The following is a 21,581-nucleotide window of genomic DNA, read 5'->3' on the forward strand; positions in this document are numbered from 1 at the left end:
TATGAGTGCGTCGCGGTCCCTGATGTGGACACCAATTGCGATTTGCCAACAAGAACACTGACAAGATGCTCAAGACCACGATACTCTAGGACTGTTTGCGTAAACCTCCCCCCCCAACACATGTGGGACAAACCTTTGCCTAACTAGGCTTCCACGGTTTGCAGATGAAGCCTACAGACTACGTTGCAGGCAAATCTCTCCTCCCCAAGGCGTCAACATTCTCTACCACCTCTACCAAAATGTCACCGTAGAGTTGAAGGACTCCTCAGCCAAGTGGCGCCACAAAAACATCACCTGTTGCCTGTTTGGGAAACATCAGGGGGCCAAGAAGTTTTCTTTCAAGAGGAGGAAATCCTTCTCGAAGGATGCCTAAAGCTTGCAGAAGCATTCAATCACTGAGTTACACGAGTGGTCGTCAGCAATCATCCCTCCTTAGACCGATGCCCAGGCTTGTGTCTACGTTTGTGTCGTCGTCAGCTACAACCCAAACATGCTACCCAACCTAGATCCTTTAGGCCACAAGAACATCTTCAATATGCCCATCACCCAGCTCTACCAGATCTCTGCGGCGCAGTACGACCCATCACACGTCGGGACCTGCCGTCCATGCAGACAGACGGATGCCGTGGGCACGACAGATCTCGCCACCACCGCAGGGGTCAGACACACTTCTCGAAGCAACAGGCCATCTCCCAATGGTACGATTAGCAACAGGACGAATTGGGGCAAAGTATTTTACCCCGGGGGCAACTCCCGCGATGAGTGCCGACAGCAAGATGAAGCCCACCTCATCCCCCATTCATGCTGTATGAGTGCAGAAGCGAAGAGATCTCGCAGAAGAGGTTGACCCGTTTGCGAGCGACTCCAGTACAGACGCATGAACGGGGGGTGACCTCCCTGGCATGGCATCAGATGTGATATCTTGGCGACGCAGGTGATAATGCTAGGCGAGATTTGTCCATCCGATAGGCCACTTCCAAAGCTCCGAAAATGTATAACTAAACGATAAGATAATTCCGGATAACCTCTAGCTTGACAACAGATGCCATCAGCAGTACAAGATCTCACTCGGATCTATAAGTCTGGGCACCCCCTAATGCCGGACATCGAAAGACCCGTGATCCAACGAACCTCCCATCTCACCCCATCGCCACCGTCAGACCGGCACATGGAACCCGGTAATCATACGTTTCTGTGCCGTCTTGGCCAATTGGCGAAAAGTCCAAGAGATCCACGGATGCAAGGCATCACCATCGGTCCCATTCCTTCGGTACTCTTCCCGGCTCACCAATCCTAGGAATTAACCCCCACGGATCAAGGGGCGTTGTCAAAAAGATCGGCCGGGATAGACGAGATGTCAAAGAGTGTCGAATGATAAAGAATCCGGAAGTTTGAACCCGCGTAGTCGTCTTGCTCGGCCAGTACAGCAGCAGAAGACTTGGAACACAGCCTTGGCCCAATTGAACCGAAAACACCACATGATACAGATATCCAGACCGTCCCAGGTCCTCTGGGTGTGTATCTACTCTAAACTCCTTGCAATCCGCTAAGGTGCAGATATTGGTGGAGTAGAGATCATGGGTTTCCTTCAAGGCGGGTCATGTATGCAGGTTCCTCGGGTTGGGAAGCACATAGAGAACCAATTGACGATGAACGAAATGTCATCACCGTTTTCATCAAAGGATCGTTAACCCTGGATGTCTCACTGGGAACCTCGAAGCACGCATGGCTTTCCCCTGGATTGGATGACAAGCGCATCGTGGAGATGACCAACCATAGTGACTTCGGACACCAAGCTAACAAATCCAAAACAACCATTCACACATCCGGCAATTACAACCTTTACACCCCATCGCCACCCGCCCCGATCACGTTGCATTCATCTCACCAACAGGACATGCCACTATTCCCAATGCCGTCCAACCCACACCTCTCATTGGCCAATCGCCTTCCCGCCGGGCACTAATGCAACAAGTTGTTGACAGGTGGGGCCGTGATTCTTTCGCAGGTGAGCCGGAAGTTCGCTTATTCCCCCGAGTGTCACTCCTAAAGCGTGATGAGAATAAGAACATGATAAATAAAAATAGTGTAAAGTGATTTTTATATTAGGATAGTATTTTATCATATTTATATGAACTTACTGATCATCTATTGAAGAGTTATTAGACCGTCATTGCCGTTCTGGCGTCCCTGTCCGCCCTGACCCACAGGTTCCGATGCTACTCTGTACTATACGCTAATACTGGGGATAGGAGGCGAATTATACCTGAGATGGGCTTGAATGCTATGACTAAAGAGATTCAGCCTTATGGTTGCTATGTTAGACTCAAGAGTCACGGGTTTATAGTCGAGTTATGGTCAAGTTATGGTGAGAGTATTAGTTGGGTGATGTCTTATGGTCTCTCCACAACAGCCAACAGGCGATCTATCACGCTACTCATGGCACTCTTTATAAGAGTAGAGTGAAGAAGGTTTATCAGGCAGACCTTTAGAGTATCAATTCAGTAGAGAAGCCATACCAGGTTCAATTACACCAGCTGCTCTCAACGAGTTATCGCAACTCAAGATCATCAACATGGCACCTCCGCGACTTCACAACCAGCAAGTCCCGCCGATATCACTTGCAAACACAACGTTGGCCATCTCCATGAATGAACTCATTCCCTTCATGGCCAAAACTTGGTTCAAATGGCCCAGTTGACCCCATCATCTCATCTCCTCCCGCGATAGCCTCAACTCACTCACTCACCACCTCTTCCCCATCCAACACCTCCCCAACTCACCAAGCAGAAGCAAACACCTTGCAAGCTTAACTCCGCCAATCCCTTCTCATCGAAACATAATTCTCGATCACCCAGCGTGCCAACCTCATCATCAACCGCCGCCATCGCCCACAAGTCGTGACGTCAGATGTCTATGACGCGCAGAAGTCAAAACGCCCAAGTATATACTCACCCACTCACCTCTCGTTGCACCGACGAAACCTCAATCTCCAACGATGAGACTTCTGAACTCATGTCCCTCGCCCGCTGTATCCCACGAATCGCCCTCGTCGTCACCCAGCGAAACATTCCGCAAAGACACTTCCACGCCGCAACCAAGTGCACAATGTCGTCCACCGACCAACCCAGTGCTCCGACCTTTAAGAGCATCGGCATAACCAACACAGATATCCGTAAAGCAGCTGGAGTCCAACTAACCCCTCATCAAGAAGTCCTCGTCGGTTCGGTCCTAGACGTAAGCTCCCTCAAACTCACTTCTACCTCTCCTAACACCCCCCAGCTCTTCGAAGGCCGTCCCTCCCTCCGCCACCTCTCCCTCTGGACCCCAACAGCAACCTTTCATGATCCTATAACAAACGCCGTAGGCTTCGACAAATTCGCAGCCCAATGGTACGGCCTCGTAGCCCTCTTCTCCCCGATAACAATCCAGTCCCACGAAGTAACCTCCTCGGGAGACCCCATCTCCCTCCGCCTCTCCAACAAGTACGTCCTCAAGGGCCTCGGCACCGAAAAGGTCATGGACTCGGTCGTAGACATCCACGTCGGCCCGGACGGCAGGATCTCGAGAGTCGAGGATAAGTGGAATGACAAGCTCCCCCAGGGTCCCTTTGCAACCGCAAGTCTCACTCCCCTTTTTTTTTCCTGCAAATTGACTCATTCACTATACCACCCCTCCCCATGACCATTTTCCCTTCCACATGACTTACAGTCAAGTCGTCCGTTCCAGCTGCGAGGTGTCATGTCTGTCAGCCACGCGTGGGCTATATACCGCCTGAGCCACCGGCCCATGGTGGTGTGATGCATCACGCCAGAGGCGCGTTACCATCTACCGAGTTTCTGAGCTGACATGCACGTGCTCGACCAGGCCTTCCAGAAGCTCAATGCCGTATCGGTCCCTGCGTTTGTCAAGGTCCCCAAGACCCAAGAGGAGGACGATCAGATGCGGGCCGACCGAGCCCGTGAGGCTCAAACTTGAGGGGCTTCAAACGGTCCAAAAGGGGAACGTTTTGAAGTATCGCCAAAACACTTTAACAGCAAAAAGACACAAGTAAAGAATTGCGGACAATATTAAGAGTGTATTGGAGATGGTATAACTATTCCACACAAATTCCTGCCCAAGTTTTGATCCCAAAGGCCCGCAGGCCGATAACCAATGTCCGCTGCGCCAGGTTTGCGAATTCAATCCATGTCCATCCATTCCTCTCTTGCGCCAGAAACTCCAGGGATATCATGATTCATCACACAAGCTCACGTCTTGCGCTCGCTTTCTCCGCCCAGAAAATTGCAATGCAAAAACACTAGTGTCTATGTCTATGATGCCTAAGCCCAGACGCCAGCGGGTGGCGCCTGATCTCGGGACATGACGAGCATCTCAAAGCCCTCGACGCGATTCCGGAGCTGGTTGTTCTCGCGAGCGAGGCTCTTGTTCTTCTTCTCCAGATGTGCAATGTACTCGGTCGCCTTGCTGAGGATGGTGGCCTTGTTGAGCTTGTGCGCGGGGGCGAGTCCGCCGAGATCCTCCTCGACATCCTCCTCGATGCCATCAGCACACTGGGTCTCTAACCGGTGCACCATGACGCGGAGAGCGGGAACTGAGTCGCGGAGGGCGGCGATCTTGTCGTTGAGGTTGGTGCGGTAGCGCTTCTCAATCATGTTGTGCGCAGTCTTCTTAGGAGGCGAGCCGTGGCGGCGGGTCGCGGGAGGGGGAGAAGCAGAGGAGCGAGAGGAAGAGGAGCCAGAGCCCGAAGACTTGCGCTTGCGCGAAGGATATCGGTTGCGTGCGTCCTTGGCAGCCATGCTGTTCATGGCCGACATCTGAGGGTTGGAGGTGGTGGGAGGCATCATGGAGGACTGGAGATGAGGAGGTTGGGAAGAGATGGAAGGCATGGGAGTCTGGAAGAGAGGCTGAGCGTCAATATCGTTCAGTCCGACTCGACCAAAGGGAACGGCGTCAGGAATGGTGCCCGAGAGGTCGTGGGGGTTGATGGCGGGGCTGAGCTCCATGCTGTTTCGGGAGGGGATGGTGGAGAGGTTGATGCTTTCAAAGGGCTCCTGCTTGGGGAGCGTGTCAAGATCAGGAGAGAGAGTGGCCTTGTCGTCCCAGCTCACCCAGTCGCTAGAGACGGGAAGCTGATAAGGGTTGGCAAAGACGGGAGAGAGGGGCGAGTCGGGAGAATGGGCCGAATCACCGCTGAAGTCTGCGGGGTCGTAGAAGGATGCAGGAACACCAAGGTTCTGTGATGGTGTTAGGTTGCGTCAACCAAGAAGTAGAGTATTGTGTATGTGTTTGAGTGTATGAGAGTAGTGTATATGAATGAAGATGGTGTGCTTTGTGGTGTGTTCCAGTCGAGAGACTAGTGGAGAGAGGCTTGGATATAAAGATGAGATGGATAGATGAGATAGCTTCTCAGAGCTAGGCCCAGCAAATGCTCAAAGAGGAAGAATGAGCTGAGATGAGGTGAGGTGAGGGGGAGGAGGGGAACATATGTGCCATAAAAACGAGGCCCCAGACTTGAGTTGACCAGGGGGGGTGGGCAATTACATATGCCATAGTCAAGGATGGGGGATGTATTGACGGTGCAAGATGGATCAAGGGGAATCAAAGACGGAATTCATCAGAGGCATACCTGTTTGTGCTGAGGGTGATCAAAGTAGTCGAATGATACGTCGGCCATTGTGTCCAAGATGAAGTCGATTGTTGACTGATGTGTGGTGCTGGTTGATACTATGTATGTCTGGAGAGCGGGAGCTGGTGGCTGGCGATCTGGTAATCGAGGGGGGTGCGGTTACGGGGAGGGGGTGAGGATTGGCTCCTGTGAAAACGATTCTCTGGCAGTGTCTCGGGTCGGCGGAATGCTCAAGGTACGATGATGAGACGATGAGACGACGAGATTCTGGATTGCTGTCGTGTCTGTGGTTGATTGTGGTGAACGGTCCTGGTAGGGAATACAGCGTAGGGACCAAGTTTGCAACGGTAGGTGATCAAGATATCAGACGGTAGGTGGTGCGTGGGCGGTCGATGGTGGGGAGAGTCTCGAGTGATGTATTCGATGAGTGCATGGCACCAACAGGAGGGATGGGCAGACACTTGGATGGCGAGACGGGGCGAGCGATATATAGCTTGGCCCAAATGACAAAAGAGGTCCTGGAGGGGGGGGGGGAGCTGAAGGCCCAAAGCAGTGGCCCTTGGCCTCAAGGATTGTCGCGGGTGCGAGGGCGAGGGCGCAGGAGACATGAGGAGCGATAGCGCCCGACGAATCTGCTCCGCGTCATACGACCGTCCGGCCGAGGGCGGGGGGTGCCGAGCTTGGCGTGGCGCCGGGGCGGTACGACCACGACGAGCGACGAGGCGCCATGCGTCGACATGGATTCGGGGGCGGGCAACGGAGCCGACAGAGGGCGTGGCGGCCACTTGCTTGTTGACCCTGGTTGCTCACAGCCCACTGGACGTGGGTGACCATCAGAGCAGAGGGAGCATGGGCCATGGGAATCTCTGGGCCAGAGCATGGGCAAATTGATTGAGGGACCCCAAGACCCAGGGAATTCAGGGATTCCATGGGTCGTTTTTGCTCATTCCGTATCGTTCGGGAGACCGGGGTACTTGCAGTCCGCCGGCCGTTGAGTACAGTACAGTGTAATAGTGCTATAGACTCTCGACCATCGACAGCGTGGGATGGAGGCTATTGCGAGACGGGACGAGGACGTGGACAAACAGATCATGCATTGTTTTGTTGGATCTGCTGGTGGGTAAGCGCTGTGATTGCCGTGGGCACTCGGATTCCCGTGAGTTAATTGATGGCTCTAGATCCCTCACTATTCATGCCCTGCCCGCATCGTTTGGATTAGCCACACAGTGAAGCACAAGGCACACCTGTGAGCCTCGGAACGGGGGGGAGCAGAATCCAATCCTCATCGCGATCGCTGAGGCGGGCAAACGCAGGGTTGGTGTTTTCTTGCTTTCCCCCCTCTCCTCTCTGCTGGAATAGCTTGGTGATCGACACTGCACGGCGTGAGAAGGCGTGGACGCGCCGTTGGACTAGCGAGCTCTGGTGTTGAAGACCAGACAAGGGGGGTGAAGTGGTAGGGGGGGAGCTTCCGGTGCTTGTGAATGGTCGGGTTCCTTTGCTTGTTGGCTGTGAATTTGGGTACAGTAGTAAAAGTGACTCTCGGTGAATGTGCAGTTTGTGCCCTGTGCGGAGAGAGAGAGGAAAGGAGGGGAACCCGAAAACGCCGTTTGCAATGCAGAGGCGTTTGTTAAAGCCCGTCCGCTGAAGATTTCTGTTTGAGACAAGCCAAAAAGTGTTTGCTTCCGACGGGCAGCTCGGCAAAAGAAAGAAGAACAAAGCTTGACGACATTGATGATGCAATATGAAATGCCGGACACGGTAAATGGGAATTTACTTTTCTTTTTTTTCCTTCCCGGCACATGCTGGCAGGGACTGGCTCTCAGCCGCTCTTCATGATGGAGGGGGCGCTGCGCCAGGTGGAGAGGTGCGGCGCGGAAGAAGAGCAAGACACCAGGAACCCGACCCGAATTTGGCTCTGACAAGCCGCAACCGAGAAGCTAATACGGCCTCAATAGAGCTCTTTCACTCTCAGCCTCAGCACATGTGAAAAAGTGCCTGGTTTGTTTCCTTATCCGGTGCCGCAATCCATACCATTACTGTCAGTGACCCACTGGAGCTGGTTCCGCTGCGGCTCGGTGTTCTCGACGTTCTGGAACCCCGACAACAGAACAGATTGAACCCTTGCCCCATCACATCTCCATCCGCCTCCTAAGCGAATGGCTCCCCAGGATGATGACAACTTTGTTACTGATGAGTCTTCACCTATATCCGACCTGGGAAGCGTGTAAATCCGGCCAATCACTTGCTTCAATGCCTTGCTCGGCTCTTGATCTGGGCGCTCGTGGTCAGCATCAGCAAACACAATGCTGGCTTCAAAACATCCCCTAACCCAGTCTGACAAGGCTTCCAGACTAGGTCTTGCAAACGAACCGTCAAGTTCAGCTGGGTAGGCAACAGAGCAATGTAAACATCAATGCAAGAGACGTAGTCATTCAATAAACAAACAACGAATGAGCCAGCTCATCCAGGATGCCCTCAGTTACTGGTAAGCTTCTAGCCAAGCCTCGCAACCAACAGCAACCTGTCAAATTGGCAGCCCCTCCTCCCGTGAAATGGGTCCCGCGCTCACCGAAGCGACCGCTGCCCTCCTCGCCTATCGTTCCAGACCTGGCTACATTTAGCAACAGAGAAGGGGTCTCCAGTGGGAGGGTTACAGCGCATCTGCCTGTGCTTCTCGCTCGCTTTTGCACTGACCTTGAGCATCCCCCCCCCGCGGGCCCCAGGCACAGGCCTCCCGCGGGTCGTGGTGATCCATTTCAATAGTTGATATCCCACCCGGTAACGTTCCGCGTGTGGCAAATAATTCCCAACATCGTCTAGAAGGCCAAGAAAAGCTTCGAAATTTTTCAGATCCATCTGACAAGGCCGCTAGTTCCATTCCTTCGGCGACGCCATTCCCCAAATCGTCGCTTCGTGTCAGAGGTGGGAGATTTAGGGGTCCAAGGCTGAGCTGTCCGCCAGCTCGCGGGAAGCCGTGAGACATGCAGATGATGTATCAATTGAGAGAGAAGGAGTCCTGTCAATACGGGCCTCGGTACCAATTGCTGCGCTGTGGATTGCAGGCTGAGAGGATCCATGAGTCTGGTCGAGACCTTTCTTTTTTCAAGGGTCCTACACTTATGCTGTTGGTCTTGGGCCCCGGATCCGAATAGCTTCCCTTCCGTAACGTAACCTATCTATGTATGGTATCCATGGACAACAGAGGACACTCTCGAGTCTCTGCACAACATCCATGCCCACCTAGATTCAATGCCGTGCATGGGATGGAGACATGCACCCGCACAACCCGAACCCAGGGGTGAGCATGTCTATGTCGGTGTAAGGTCAACTGCCAGCCTTTCATGGATCATACAGCACCTATTTCATGGATACCATAGTCGGCATATCCATAAGACAACAACTCCCAGCAATATCATCGGAAAGATTCGCTTCCCACGAGGACAATACCATGTTGACCTTCTATCCCTACCCCGTCAATACTAGAGTAGAAACATGTCACAAGTCAGGATCTAACACAAATTCCCCTCTTCCCGGGGGTTGTCGGCGATTGACGGCAGCCGGGAGCATGGCCCCGATCCCAGTCATAAAACCACGGGAACAAGCAAAAAAAGAGCATCATCGATCACAAATGCCGCCGAACAAATGTGCATCATGACCATATTGTCGGCGTCTATGGGCATTCTGCTCGCCGTTAAACTGGGATTCTTAGCACATCGCACTCCCGTCACAGCGGTAGCTGTCCATTAGCAGGGGTACCAAAGTGGCCTGATTCCCCCCATAACAGCCCATTCTGGGAGCACCAGCCAACCTGCCCACCGCGGGTGCAGAAACGCGTGAGCGGAGGGGGCCGGAACGGAGAGATGGAGTTAGCGGGGGAAGTCCATACACACATAATTTTGGTGTGGGAGTACACCATTCACCATCTCGAGAAATTATCGTCAAAACGTTGCCCCTACCGTCGTCCGTTCGCGGGACCGTGCTGCCCTGGATGGGATGTTTTGCTGGCACGAGCATCACAAGTCGAACGGGTCCATCTCGGAGGCGGGCATCGCCTGCTGTGGCTGATGACCTCTTCCCGTCCAAGAAATCGACGTGTCGCGCGCCTAAGCAAGCGTGTAATCTACACTGACAGGATGTGAAACTGGGCGTCTACACCTTGGTTTTCGATCCCGATCTTCTTGATGTGAAGCTGTAACCCCATCCCACGCTGTTCCCCCCGCTAGTGTCGAGGCTAGGGAGCCGTCGTCGCATTTCCCCGGGTCTTTTATGACACCTGCTGCGGCGTCTGCGGCGTCTTTTCTGCGGCACAAGTGCGGTCTGTCATGTACGGCAAATGTAGGTGATCGCTGTCCTGTCGTCTCCCATTCTTCCCCGACATTTCCATCCTCTGCCCATTGTCGGACGGAATTGGGCGACCATGGGGCCAACCTCTGTCTGAAACCGTGCCATGAGCGGTGATGGCATTCCGATCCCGAAGGTGCTTGCTGTCCCCGGGGTTTTCCTCTCACCTACAGTTTCGGGTCTTTTGATGCTGTGCGACCCCCAAACACTTGTCGGTGACGGTGAATTGTCTGCATATTCTGATTCTATCCTACTGTTGGCCTTGATTTCTGCGGCGTTGGCTCCGCATGGATGGAGAAAGCTGTCTGTAAATCAGCCCTGTCCTAGGAACAACTCGGCAATGATCATCACCGCCTCTCGGATCCGCCGTCTCTTGTCGTCGATAGTTGAGTGGCTCTCTCTGTTCCTCTCCGCGTATCAAGCAACGATTTCTCGCATTTCAATCTCGTCTATCTCATTCCGTCATGAGCCTCTTTTCTCAAGAGTCCAAGCTGTGCCTGTCATTCAACCCTTGACCTGAAATCTCACCCACACGCCCCCCTGGTTCTTCTTCCCCATATTTCATCCCATCCAATCCCGCGCTACGGGCCACGCCGTCATCGTCAAGGACAAGTCAACGGAAAAAGCAAAAAGTCGAGTCCATCTTTCTACAGCTGAAGAAAGCTAAGCTAAACAAACAAAAGGCACCCACAAGCTGAAAACAGTAACTAGACTAGACCCAGAATAATCATTTTGACAACTCGACGAGGCGCCCGTAGCCATGTGCGTTTCCCAACGTCCCTGCATTCGGCGGCGGGCCGGGTTCGGCTAACCATTTCCTGTGTCTTGACTCCTTATTCCGTCTTGAAGAAGCCAAGAAGGGCTCCGCAAAGTGGGCAAAGTAGACACTCCAGTGTTTTCCTTTTTGCTCGGCATTGCTGTGTTGGTTAGGAAGCCGTTGTCTGTCAAAATAAATTACTTTCTTTTGCTTCGGTATTTACGGGACGAGGCTCTGATGGGAAACCGGCGAACAGCGATGTTCAGTCCAACCAATACTACGCTGATGACTTGTTCCGAAACTCCATCTCCAAAGTAAACTACGTGTACAATGTGGACTCTTGTCTTCTTCCGAGTCTTTCCTAAATTCTCGTCAATTCTCCCTCAATCATCATCCATCGTGACGGCCTCTTCGTTCGATGCGGAGAGGTCCGACGAACGACGATAATAAGCGCCCCGACTAACACACCGTCCGTGCCTTGGAAATGTTCCTCCTCTTTCTCTTGACAGCGGCATTATCTGCTATAGCACCCGACGTCCCTCTTCTTGGTACGTGCGAGATGAGAGTCGTGCACCATCTGCCCTGTTCTACCCCTCCATCGTTCGAGTGGCAGCCGCCGCGTCTTTTCCATGATGTCACCTAAGATTACCGCCCATGCCCCTGGTTTGAGCATTGAAGCTATTCGCGCGCAGGCGAGGCGAGGCGAGCTTGCGGTTGCGCCTTCTACCTCGCATCTAGATACACGAGATGGCCAGATCCATTTGTGTCTACGGGTGGAAGACTATTACCGCAGTGACCCACCAACTCAAGATGACAGCTGAACAGCAACAACATCAACAACGGAAAGACTATTTTTAATCACATTCTTGGCCTCAAGTCTCTTTGTTTGCTCCCTACCCTGCATCTTCCTGCAAACAGCCGTCGTCGTTTACGTGTGGCGTTCATACGGGGCATGTCCATTCTTTTCCCCATGTCTCACTCGTCTCCTTTTACCTACATACAAGACACACACACACAAACACGTATATCACACCTCCACAAGTTCTAGATTCCTGCAAACCGCATTTCGTATCCTGTAGTTATCCTCTCTTCTCCCCCCCTCTCTTTTGAACGAACCGCCTGCTACCACTGTGAGGCCCCCTCCAATCCCACCTTACCCTCTGGCCCTTTTTCGCCAGGAAAATAATTTGCCCCGGATGTGACACCTCATAAAAGCGACAGAGTAAAAAACATGACGTCTCACAAAACCTCAAATCGCCGATTGTGTGTGTGTGTGTGTAAACTCTGCTGCCTCTTTTCCCCTCTTCTGTCTCTCAGGGTTTCTTTGTTTGAACAGAGGTGATCATGTCCTCTTCCGTTTGTTGTCTGCCCTGCTTTTTCACGAGTTTGCATCGAGATCTTTTGCTTCCTCCTCCACCTTGGCACATCCCCCTTGTACTCGGTACAGCCCCAATTCTACCAATTAACCCAATTCGCGAATCCGAGCCGTCAATTGATTCGAAACCCCAAGTCACGGATCCATCCTCATGCGTGCGTCCACTCGGCCCTTCGGCTCTCAACTCCCAGCCCGTCGTCCCGTCTCGTCCCCTCCATCCTCGTGCACTAGCCTCAACCCAGATCCAGCACGTCCTGCTCCCACGTTTCCTGACGGGAGCCTCTTTTTCAGGACAGCCAAGACCGTAGCCCGCTGCGCTGCGTATAGCCATCTGCCTGCAGGATCTAGCCTCTTCCAATCTCACTTCTCTCGTCTTGGCTCGCTCGTAGACCCTCCAAACGGCGCCTCTCGCCGCCTCGCCTCGCCCACTGATCTTCACAGAGACTTTCCTGATTCTCTACCCCGGGGACCCTCAGCTCGCGAATCTGTTGCCCTCTCCCCAAGCTTGGAAAGCAACTCGCTCGTCTCGTCTCGCTCTGCCCGGCGACCTATCCTTGTTTGACAACAGGGGTTCCACTTCCACATGCCACAACAAGGCCCCCCAAGACAAGTGATGGTAAAAGCAAACGTGTATCCCTACCCGGACACTCTCCCCGGAACGCCGAGGCTGGCCGCCGTCGTCCCCCCGCTCTCACATACCCGGACTCCGGATCAGCCACGGCGGCGCCGGTCCCTACAAGTGGCGTTGGGCATTAATCTTCCAGCGGCACAGCACAAACTATTGTATCAAGACATGGATTTCCTTGCAAAGAGAGGCTGAAAATTTGCAAGTCGTTGATCCGCAGGTGATTACCACTAGTTCAGTGACAGAAGCCTGCTAGTCAGGAAGATGGAGATGGGCAAGCCCTAAGCTGCAGGGACAAGGACCGTTATCAGTCAGAGATCGACGGCGCCAGCGTATGTGACAACGGCTAGTAGTTTGACTAGTTTGTGAACATCCCCCAGTATGATATGAGATGACGGAATATACCATTTCGCGCCCGTCTTTGGCCTTGGTTTGTGTCCATGAATCCGGCTCACCGGTCTGAATAGTGTCGTTTCCCACCGGATGTCAGTTTTCCACCAGCCTCCGTATTACTAGACTAAATGCTTGGCCTCTGGATTAATTATGAACGAAATTGGTTGTTTGTGTGGCAAACTGCAGGGTGTTCAGGATGTAGACTCCTCCCCCTGTGTAGTCCTCCGTGTAGTTCATCCATGGGTGTTATCACATCTCGGGGAGGGAACAACATTACGGAGAAAATCTTATTTTTACTTGTATTTTCACATGTTTACTTTACGATTATTGCATTTTTGGCATTGTCGCTTTCTTAGTGTTGTCATCAGCTCCGAGTGTTCATCTTGCACCTTTTGTGTTCGGCTACCCTATTGGGAATCTTCACATGGACAGCAAAAGCCGTTCTGTATCACATTTCTTGTTCACATCGCTCTCCACTCTTCAAGCTAGTCTCCTCGAGTCAAAAGGGATTATCACTCACGAGTGATAAATAGATCGTATGTTCCGCACTCTGTTTTGAGCAGTGTGGAACGGCGGATGGACCACGTCATGTCAATCACATGGCTATTCCCCTTTCTTAACCAAATATTGGCTGACAACTTTTGTTTATTTCTTACAAATTGGGGGTGGATCACCGTCGCGTTCACAGGCTATCTCTTGACCTTGTCTCATCATTGCGGTTGATCATGAAGGCTGCTATCCCGCATAGTAGCATGACACTGGCGACAGTCTGGCCCAAATGAGCCCTACGAATCTCTAGGATATCTTTTGAGTAACGTTTCTTCCCTCGGAATATGCCAGCCAACGTTCAGTATCCCCCGGATTCCGACTTGTCGCCCCTCAATCGCGCTTCTCCTTCACTCTTATCGTCTCATGTCCCTTCAAAGAGTCATTCAGGCTCGATTCATCGCTCTAACATTTATTTGAACAAATATACTGAACATTAATCTGTGCCGAGCTGGCCCTGCGTCTGACGTCTCTGAACAACGGCTCATCGCTCCAGTGACGAGACGGTCTACGAGACGGTCTTGGCCAGTACACATCACAGATTAACTGAGCAAACAGTGAAACACGTCATCTCAGTAACAGTTCCGTAAGAACTCCTCGGCCAATGTCTTGCTCCCTTCCACGTTCTGTCAAGGGTCGTCCCCCAATGGCGTTCTCCTACATGACTGTTGAACTCGCAAAACAGCCATTGAACCTCCAAGACCATCAATAGAACCAATTCGAAGAATCTATGTTCCTCATAATAACTGATGAGTTCCCATCATCTCAACTCATATTCCTCAATGTAATTCACCCCAGGATCAACAGTGCCGTCCATCGCCGCACATAATCATCTCGAGAGAACGCCTGAAAAACACCATGATGATAACCTCATCGGTGAAGAACTAAGGCATTCTTCACGACTATAAATTGGCTCAATGCCCCTCTCAAACTGTCCATTATCTCTCTTCGATTCTCCAAACCCGCGCATACATTCGACGAGAGAGAGCAGGCGACACGACCAAAGCCAACCAACAACTCTACCACCACCAAAGGCTTGCTCTTTCTTACACCACACCTTCTCCTGAGCCATCATCATCATGATGTCTCAGAACCCTAACAACACCGCCACCCATGGCACTAGCTCCAAGGAGACTGACCAGTCTTCCGCTCAGGGTGCTGCCCCCAACACCGCCAACAGGGCCGACTCTGCCAACATCGATCGGCCTCGTAACCACACTCGTCGCTGCAACCAAAGCGACCTTATCATCGTCGAAGCCTCTGACAAGGCCTCAAAGGAGGAACCAGCCACGACCCACCGCCGCAACCGTCGTTGCAGCCCAGGCGACCGTGCCCTCATTGACCTCTCTGACGTGATCCCCGAAGAGGAGCCAGTCATGGTTTCTCACGAAGAGGCCATCGTCGACGATGAGTGGATCAAGGACTTCCATAAGGACGACCAAAAGGAAGCTGACAACGCCCAGGGGCCTCGCGTGTAGGATCCCGAGTACCCCAAGGATGCCGACGATATGGCCCACAAGGGCTTGGTGGTCCACTTCCTCGATGACGAGGATTATGAAGCTGACGATGAGTTTGAGGTTGTCGATTACCTCAGTTACGAGGAGATGGTTGACCTCGAGTGGCTCGACCATAACACCATCGCTGATCTGTTCATGCTCTTCCCCCTGGGCTGTGTCGCCATTGACCAGCTCGGCCGAGTCCAGCCAGGCTCTCAGTAAGTTTGACTGCTTTGAAGTGTTGTGGACCGTGACTGATTAAGTATAGTAGCTCGGGCTTAAGAACACGAAGAAACCCGAGTGAACAACATCAAAGAACCGACAGGGGCCTGTTCCTTTGTTAATAAGTTCCAATCACCGTAGACTGCTGGAGGCCAAGACAGAAACAGAGAAACTCCGGCAGTGAGATAGATAGACAGATTCTTTAGATAGAGAATCACTAGACTAATAATAATAGACTTGTTTAAACACTTGTACCTCCATCAATGTGAATTGATATTGTTTTACACTCTAGCATCATTAGAGGTAAAGCTTTGTAGCTCGCCATCATCTGCCATCCATTGAGGCCCTTGGGTCCTCCCAAAATGCATAAACATGTCTAAACATGACCATGGCCCATTCATCAACACCTAGCCATGATCTGGACTCCCTTCTGCGCCTTGCTCCATCAGACATGAGGGTTCATAATCTCCCAGTCGCCCATGAGATGGCCCTCGCTTCCGCACATTGGAGGACTGCCAGTCGAATGAGCCCCCTTGTTAAGGACCCTTTCCAAGTTGGCATCAGAGCGGCTGCTGCTGGGCGTGAACGTGCCCGAGCCGCGCTCATCGGTTTCCAGGCCGCCCGATGTTGAAGAGACAATGCTGCGCTCTGCGTCTTTCTATTCCGCATTTCGCTCCGTCCCTCCGCGCCAGAGGCCGTAGAAGCCCTCGCAGTTCTTCCACAGCTTGATGGTTCCGTCCTCTGATCCAGTCGCGTACAGCTTGCCGTCGGGGGCAAAGGCGATGGACCAAATAGGGCCGTGGTGTCCCTTGTGCGTATCAATTTCCGTCTCGTCGTCGTAGCGAATCACCTTGGCCCACGTTCCGGGCTCCTCACCGACAACTAGCTTCCGGCCCTTAACGTCAAGCGAAACGCTGGCAATTGTGTAAGGGAGAACGATGCGCTTCAGCTCGTCCATGGCCCGGTCACCGCCCCAAAAGTACACCGTCTTTCCAGCTGACACGGCAAGTACTGGCTTTCCGCCGCCAATGTCGTTGGGCGAGCTGTATTCGGGTGCCAGCGAGACCATCTCGCAGGACTTGATGTCTCCATCAAGCACCTCATGACGGATGCAGGCACGGCTTGGCAGGTCGAGCCATCGAATGGTCTTGTCCGAAGCGGTAACGACAATGTTGGGGTCCTGGGTCCAGCAAATAAACTTGATGGAGCCAGTGTGAACACCCTCGCCAATCTCGAAGCCTGCCGAGGCGGGAATGACGGCCGGAGATCCAGAACCGGAGGCAGCGAGCTCCGTAAGGTCAAAGACACGGAGCTTCTTTTCCATGCCACCCGTGGCGACGAGGTCAGAGTTGTCCGGGGGGTATGCGACAGCGCGAACAATGTGGTCGTGCTGAAGGGTGTACAGCAATTCGCCGGTGTGAGTGTCCCAGATCTTGCTGCACCAGCGTAAGCGACACAGATAATCCAAGTTGAAAAGAGACTTACGCAGTAAAGTCTGCCGAGGCTGTGGCAGCGTTCGAGTTGTTGGGGCTTAGTCTGGCTTGCCAAACAGCACCCTTGTGACCGATAAAGGTGCCGATCCTGGACAAGTCAGAGGGGCCAAGAGACTCGAGGATCAAGTTTCATACCAGTCGCCAGTGATACCATCACGGAGCATTGGATTGCCATCTAATGCGCAGTCAGCACTTATCCTGCACGAGAGAAACAAGCGGCTCACCTTTGCAGGCCGAGATCATGTAATACGTATCATCCTTTTCCAGGGTGGAGAACGCAATGTGAGGAACAGGTCGGGAGTGACCATGGCAGGTCAGAGGAACATATTGTCTAGGTTCAGAAGCCATCGCGACAGAGTTGAATGTCGAGGAGCTACGGTCGCGTTTCTTGCCGAAGCTGAGGGAAGGTCTAAGCGGGCTTTGGGAAGGATGGTGTGAGGCGAGGCGAGGTCGTGAAACGGCAGGAGACGTCTGGCCTGATGGGGACGGACAGCGTCAGAGGTTCAAGTCAAAGGAGAGTATCGTTCGTAACGGTCGTTAAGCTTCGTGAAGAGCGGTCTGTGTCGTGACTCGTGGGAGCAATTGTCGCGTGTCGTCGCAGGAGTGTAGAGCGTCTAGAGCAATGACGGAGTTTCAAGGAGGGGAAAGCGAAGAGAGGATCGGAGACGGTGAATCAATCAATCGTGATGGAGTCGGGGCGTATCGTATCGTGTCGCAAGGCAAAGAAGCGTGATCGTGCCCAAGATCAAAGCCCCCGCTGAGGTAGAATCAAGGGAAGAGAACAAAAAAGAGAAGAAGAGAGGCGGAGAAGAGAGGATGGAGGGAGGGATACCTAGGTAGGCGGTGGATGGATGGAATTTGTCACTGGAAATCTTCGCGAAGGAAGGACAGGGCAGGCACGGCAGGGAACAGCGGCGCGCAATCCAAAGAAGGAGGGTCGCGCTTGCCCAACTTGTACAGCGGGGTTGAGCGGTGGAGCCTCAGAGCCTGGCATGGAAGGAAGTCTCGAAAACGGGCAGGTGTGACGGACTGATTCTGCACCGCCACAGGGCGGGGTAATGTCATGTCTTCAATTTAGTAGCCGACACCACTAACAATATTCATACTGCAGTCTGGGAGTCTATCAACGCTTGCAGACTGCATCAAGGTCAACCTGGATTGCGAGGCATGTCAAATCATGCCTCTTCAAGTTTCGCTCTCTCAATGTCCCGAACAAGCTTCATCGCCTTCTCCCGCCACGGATCTCCAACAGCGCAGGCCCACTCCTGCTCCACCCAAGCTCTAACCCCCGATCTCGGTGCCTCTCTGCCATCGAGCAAGCAAAGTACAGCTCTGATCAAGCGTGAGACCTCGGGCTTTCCAAGTCCAGAGGAGAGACCGAGATGGAACCGGCGAGAAAGCTCACTCCCTCTAGCCAAGTCTGCAAGATCTACCCTGCCCTGACGCCTCAGACACGTGGAGAGAAGCTTGTCATCTGCACAAAGACCTGCAACACCTCTATGCAGGTTGCCAAGGTTGGCCGTGAACAAAGAAGGGCCAAACGCCTCGCGCGGTGGAACAAAGCGCGCATGCTGCCAATCAATGACGGCAGTGATATTGTAGTTCTTGTCAACAAGTAGATGATCCCCCATATCGTCAGCGTGCTTCAAGTAGAACCCGCCAATGCGCGACGGGGGGGTTGCTAATATGGGAGCAACTCGATCTCTCAGCATCTGGTAAAACACAAATGCCTCTTTGGGATACTCCGGGTAGAGCTGTCCGTCCGCAATTAAGCGCAGCTGGTGCTCTGCGGTCGAGGTAAAATAGTCCCGCGATGTGTGGAAAGGCCCATGTTTTTCAAGTGTACGACCCTGATTGCTCGCGATGGGTCCTTGCTTGATCATTCCGTCGCGTGGGACGAAAGAGAAGGCTTGCGTTCGAGGATGACGGCTAATCTCGATGAGAATCCTAGCATATTGGTTATAGACATGTGTCTTTTGTTGGTCGGTGGCCAGGCGAGGGTTGAATGGCTGCCCTGGCATGGCATCTTCGAGGATATAACTCACGCCGACTAGGTTGTCAGGATCGGAAGCGAGTCCGTACCCGTGAGCCCTTGGGGTAGGAAATGTGAGACCACTCAGCCATTTGAGTGTAGCGTATTCGCTCTCGACTATGTACTCAGCAAGGTCGGAGGGAGTGTCTGCTAAGGTTGCGTCCCGAGGTATTCGAGCGAGCCATGTGGCTCTGTCTTCAAACAGAATCCAGACATGGTAATTCGAAGAACCCATCATTGAACCACGTCCAATGTAGTTTCCAGGGAAAAACATGCAGCGTTTACCGTGACGGAGAGAACTGGCAACTCGCAAAAGCTGATATGCATTCACTTGGGTAAGGAGAGCGTCGACCTCCATGTGCGCTTCCGTCTCCTCGTCATCATCGAGCATCTTGTCTCATTAGCACATGTCCCGGAGGCAGATTCCTTGACAAGAACTTACGTGGTTGTCTAGAAGACAAAGATGGTACCGGGGAAGAATATGAACAGCACACAAGTCGTTCCAACAAGAATGGCATCTTCGTCCACGGACACTTGGTCGAGTGCAGTACAGGTATGAGCATGTAGCGAAGCGAGGGACCTCGGGGACGGAATTTAAGACTCGAGCTGAAATCTCTTGGGAATGGGCGGACACGAAAGGGTCATCCCTCCACTCGATCAAACTTGCATGCCACCACTTGTCCCAATCGAGAGGCCGGCCTTCAAAAGTGGCAACCAAGCCTTGAAATGCACCGATGGCCTCGTCGTGTTCAAAGCTCATCGCCATCCCCAAGCCAAACAGAAGCCGGCGTATCTCATCGGACTCAAAGAAGTAGAATGGTAATCCACGGCGTTGGAGTTCTCGAGCCAAGATTGTATCCTCGTTGGTCAATCCGACCTCGCCGAAGAATAGATCGTCATTGTCTGCAGAGATGAGTGAAGGGCCAAAAGTCTCGAATGCCGGGACTATTCTCGCGAAAGTCCAATCAATGACGCCCGTGATTTGAAATTCGTCGTCGACAAGGATGTGGCTGCCTTCATCGTCGGGGTGCTTGAGGAAAAAGGGGCCCAAGTTGAGATCTCGCCATCTGTCGAGCCAAGGCCCAGTCTTGACCTGTCGCAGAATGTACTTGAACATGATGTATGCATCAAGAGTGAAATCGGAAAATATTTGCCCTTCAGTGATGATCTTGAGGTATGCAACAGCCCAGGAGCTATAGAGGTCCTTGGCATGTTGGAACGGGCCCATACAAGGTAGCATTGCCGTCTTGTCGCTCGCCATGGGACCGACTTTGATTGTTCTGTCATTGTCAAACCTCAAGGATCCCGACTCTTGAAAAGGGTGCGAGCTCAGAGTGCAGAGAATATCTGCCCATTGGCCCAAAACTTTGGTCTTTTGCTCCTCGGAGGCTGAGAGAGTGTTGAAGGGTCGTCCAGGCATCTTGTCGATGAGCATAAAGGCAACGCCAACCTTGTTCTGCGGGTCATCGTAGAGGCCGTACCCATGCAGGCGTGGTGCAGGTACATCAACAGACTCAAGCCATCGAAGTGTTGCGCATTCGCTAGCCAGAATTTCGTTGCCAAGTTGACTGTCAAAAGACCGGTATGTCTCTCGAGGAATTCTGGCAAGCCAAACAGTCCCGTCTCCAAAGATCAACTGGAGATGGATGTGTCTATCACCCATCATGTGGCAGCCCATGGGGTCTTGATCGTTGAGTTGACATGGCTTGCCTCCAGAAAGCTCCGTTGCAAGCCGGACGAGAGCACCATGGTTGATCTTGTTGCTCAGCGCCGTCAACTCTGCCGTCTTGGCAGCGATCAATTCGTCACTATCCAGGGGCGTATCCTTGAGATAGGCTTAGAAGATTGAATTTTGTCACAGCACATGGACCTCACCTCGCACGTGTGGTGGATCGAATCAACATGGTGTGAGCAGTACATGGACTGGCATCGCTCACAACCTCCGATATCGATAGCTGCAGCGTTTGGGCATCCGGCAACGGCGCAAGCCCAATAGGGGAACATGGCGCTGGAGGTGGTTCAGGGTGAAAAGACTGGCTTCAAGTGGGCTGGTCTCGGCAAAGGCAGTCCTTGGGCAAAGACAAGCCTCGACTGAGCGCATCTGGACAGCGAAGGACGGTGTGCTGGGAGGGAGAGGACACCAATATAATGGACAAGCACGGCAACCATTTTCACTCGGTGAGACATGGCGACCAATGGCTTCTGAGACATGAGGCGAGAAGACTCATTGTATTGGTTCCCCGCATTGTGACTATGTGTGATAGCCTATCTGTTCGGGTATTGCAAGATTAGAGGGGAGTCGGCCGCTGTGTTGAGGCGATGAAGGTCTTGGACCGGCTGCATCCCGTGTCTCCACCACATCGTGAAGGTGTCGATGACATTCGCTAACGCATGTTGACAGACACTGCAGGGTTGAAATAGCCTGTGAGGGCGGGACGGGACGGGATGAAGGCAAAGGGGAAAGCCTTTCTGCCGCGGAGTCGGACCACAAGCAGCTCGAGCCTGAAGCGGAGGTGGAGGTGGCTGGTGTCGGTGACGCAGTGTGGCTGGAGCTCCTGCAACGAGGGGCTCGGCCCAGCTCCGACGGGACTGCCCATCCCATGTATCATCCATCTATCAGCTTCCATCATCGACCATCCTTGAGTACGACGTTACGATTTGTCAAGCTCTTA

General features: G+C 52.9%; 5 protein-coding genes across 5 annotated transcripts; 2 read left to right on the forward strand and 3 right to left on the reverse strand.

Moving 5' to 3' along the window:
- Window positions 1-3,108: 3,108 nt before the first annotated feature.
- Window positions 3,109-3,684, forward strand: LRP88_04605 (nuclear transport factor 2 family protein; the record flags this gene model as incomplete). Its single annotated transcript, XM_083241177.1, has 2 exons — window positions 3,109-3,228; window positions 3,283-3,684. 2 exons carry the CDS (start codon window positions 3,109-3,111, stop codon window positions 3,682-3,684), a joined length of 522 nt encoding a protein of 173 aa, XP_083102325.1.
- Window positions 3,685-4,322: 638 nt separating this feature from the next.
- LRP88_04606 (basic helix-loop-helix domain-containing protein) lies at window positions 4,323-5,677 on the reverse strand (the record flags this gene model as incomplete). Its single annotated transcript, XM_083241178.1, has 2 exons — window positions 4,323-5,237; window positions 5,630-5,677. The coding sequence occupies 2 exons, from the start codon at window positions 5,675-5,677 to the stop codon at window positions 4,323-4,325; spliced, it is 963 nt and encodes a 320-aa protein (XP_083102326.1).
- A 9,068-nt stretch (window positions 5,678-14,745) lies between these two features.
- On the forward strand, window positions 14,746-15,384 carry LRP88_04607 (uncharacterized protein; the record flags this gene model as incomplete). The annotated part of the gene is made up of 2 exons (XM_083241179.1): window positions 14,746-15,138; window positions 15,187-15,384. The coding sequence occupies 2 exons, from the start codon at window positions 14,746-14,748 to the stop codon at window positions 15,382-15,384; spliced, it is 591 nt and encodes a 196-aa protein (XP_083102327.1).
- Window positions 15,385-16,042: 658 nt separating this feature from the next.
- On the reverse strand, window positions 16,043-17,225 carry LRP88_04608 (WD40-repeat-containing domain protein; the record flags this gene model as incomplete). Its single annotated transcript, XM_083241180.1, has 4 exons — window positions 16,043-16,820; window positions 16,870-16,965; window positions 17,013-17,052; window positions 17,102-17,225. 4 exons carry the CDS (start codon window positions 17,223-17,225, stop codon window positions 16,043-16,045), a joined length of 1,038 nt encoding a protein of 345 aa, XP_083102328.1.
- Window positions 17,226-19,359: 2,134 nt separating this feature from the next.
- On the reverse strand, window positions 19,360-20,913 carry LRP88_04609 (uncharacterized protein; the record flags this gene model as incomplete). The annotated part of the gene is made up of 3 exons (XM_083241181.1): window positions 19,360-19,489; window positions 19,542-20,734; window positions 20,785-20,913. The coding sequence occupies 3 exons, from the start codon at window positions 20,911-20,913 to the stop codon at window positions 19,360-19,362; spliced, it is 1,452 nt and encodes a 483-aa protein (XP_083102329.1).
- Between the last annotated feature and the right edge of the window lie 668 nt (window positions 20,914-21,581).

The sequence above is a fragment of the Fusarium phalaenopsidis genome (genome assembly GCF_050370095.1).
Source record: "Fusarium phalaenopsidis strain FUZ10S chromosome Unknown contig_32292, whole genome shotgun sequence".
Taxonomy (NCBI): Eukaryota; Fungi; Ascomycota; class Sordariomycetes; order Hypocreales; family Nectriaceae; genus Fusarium; species Fusarium phalaenopsidis.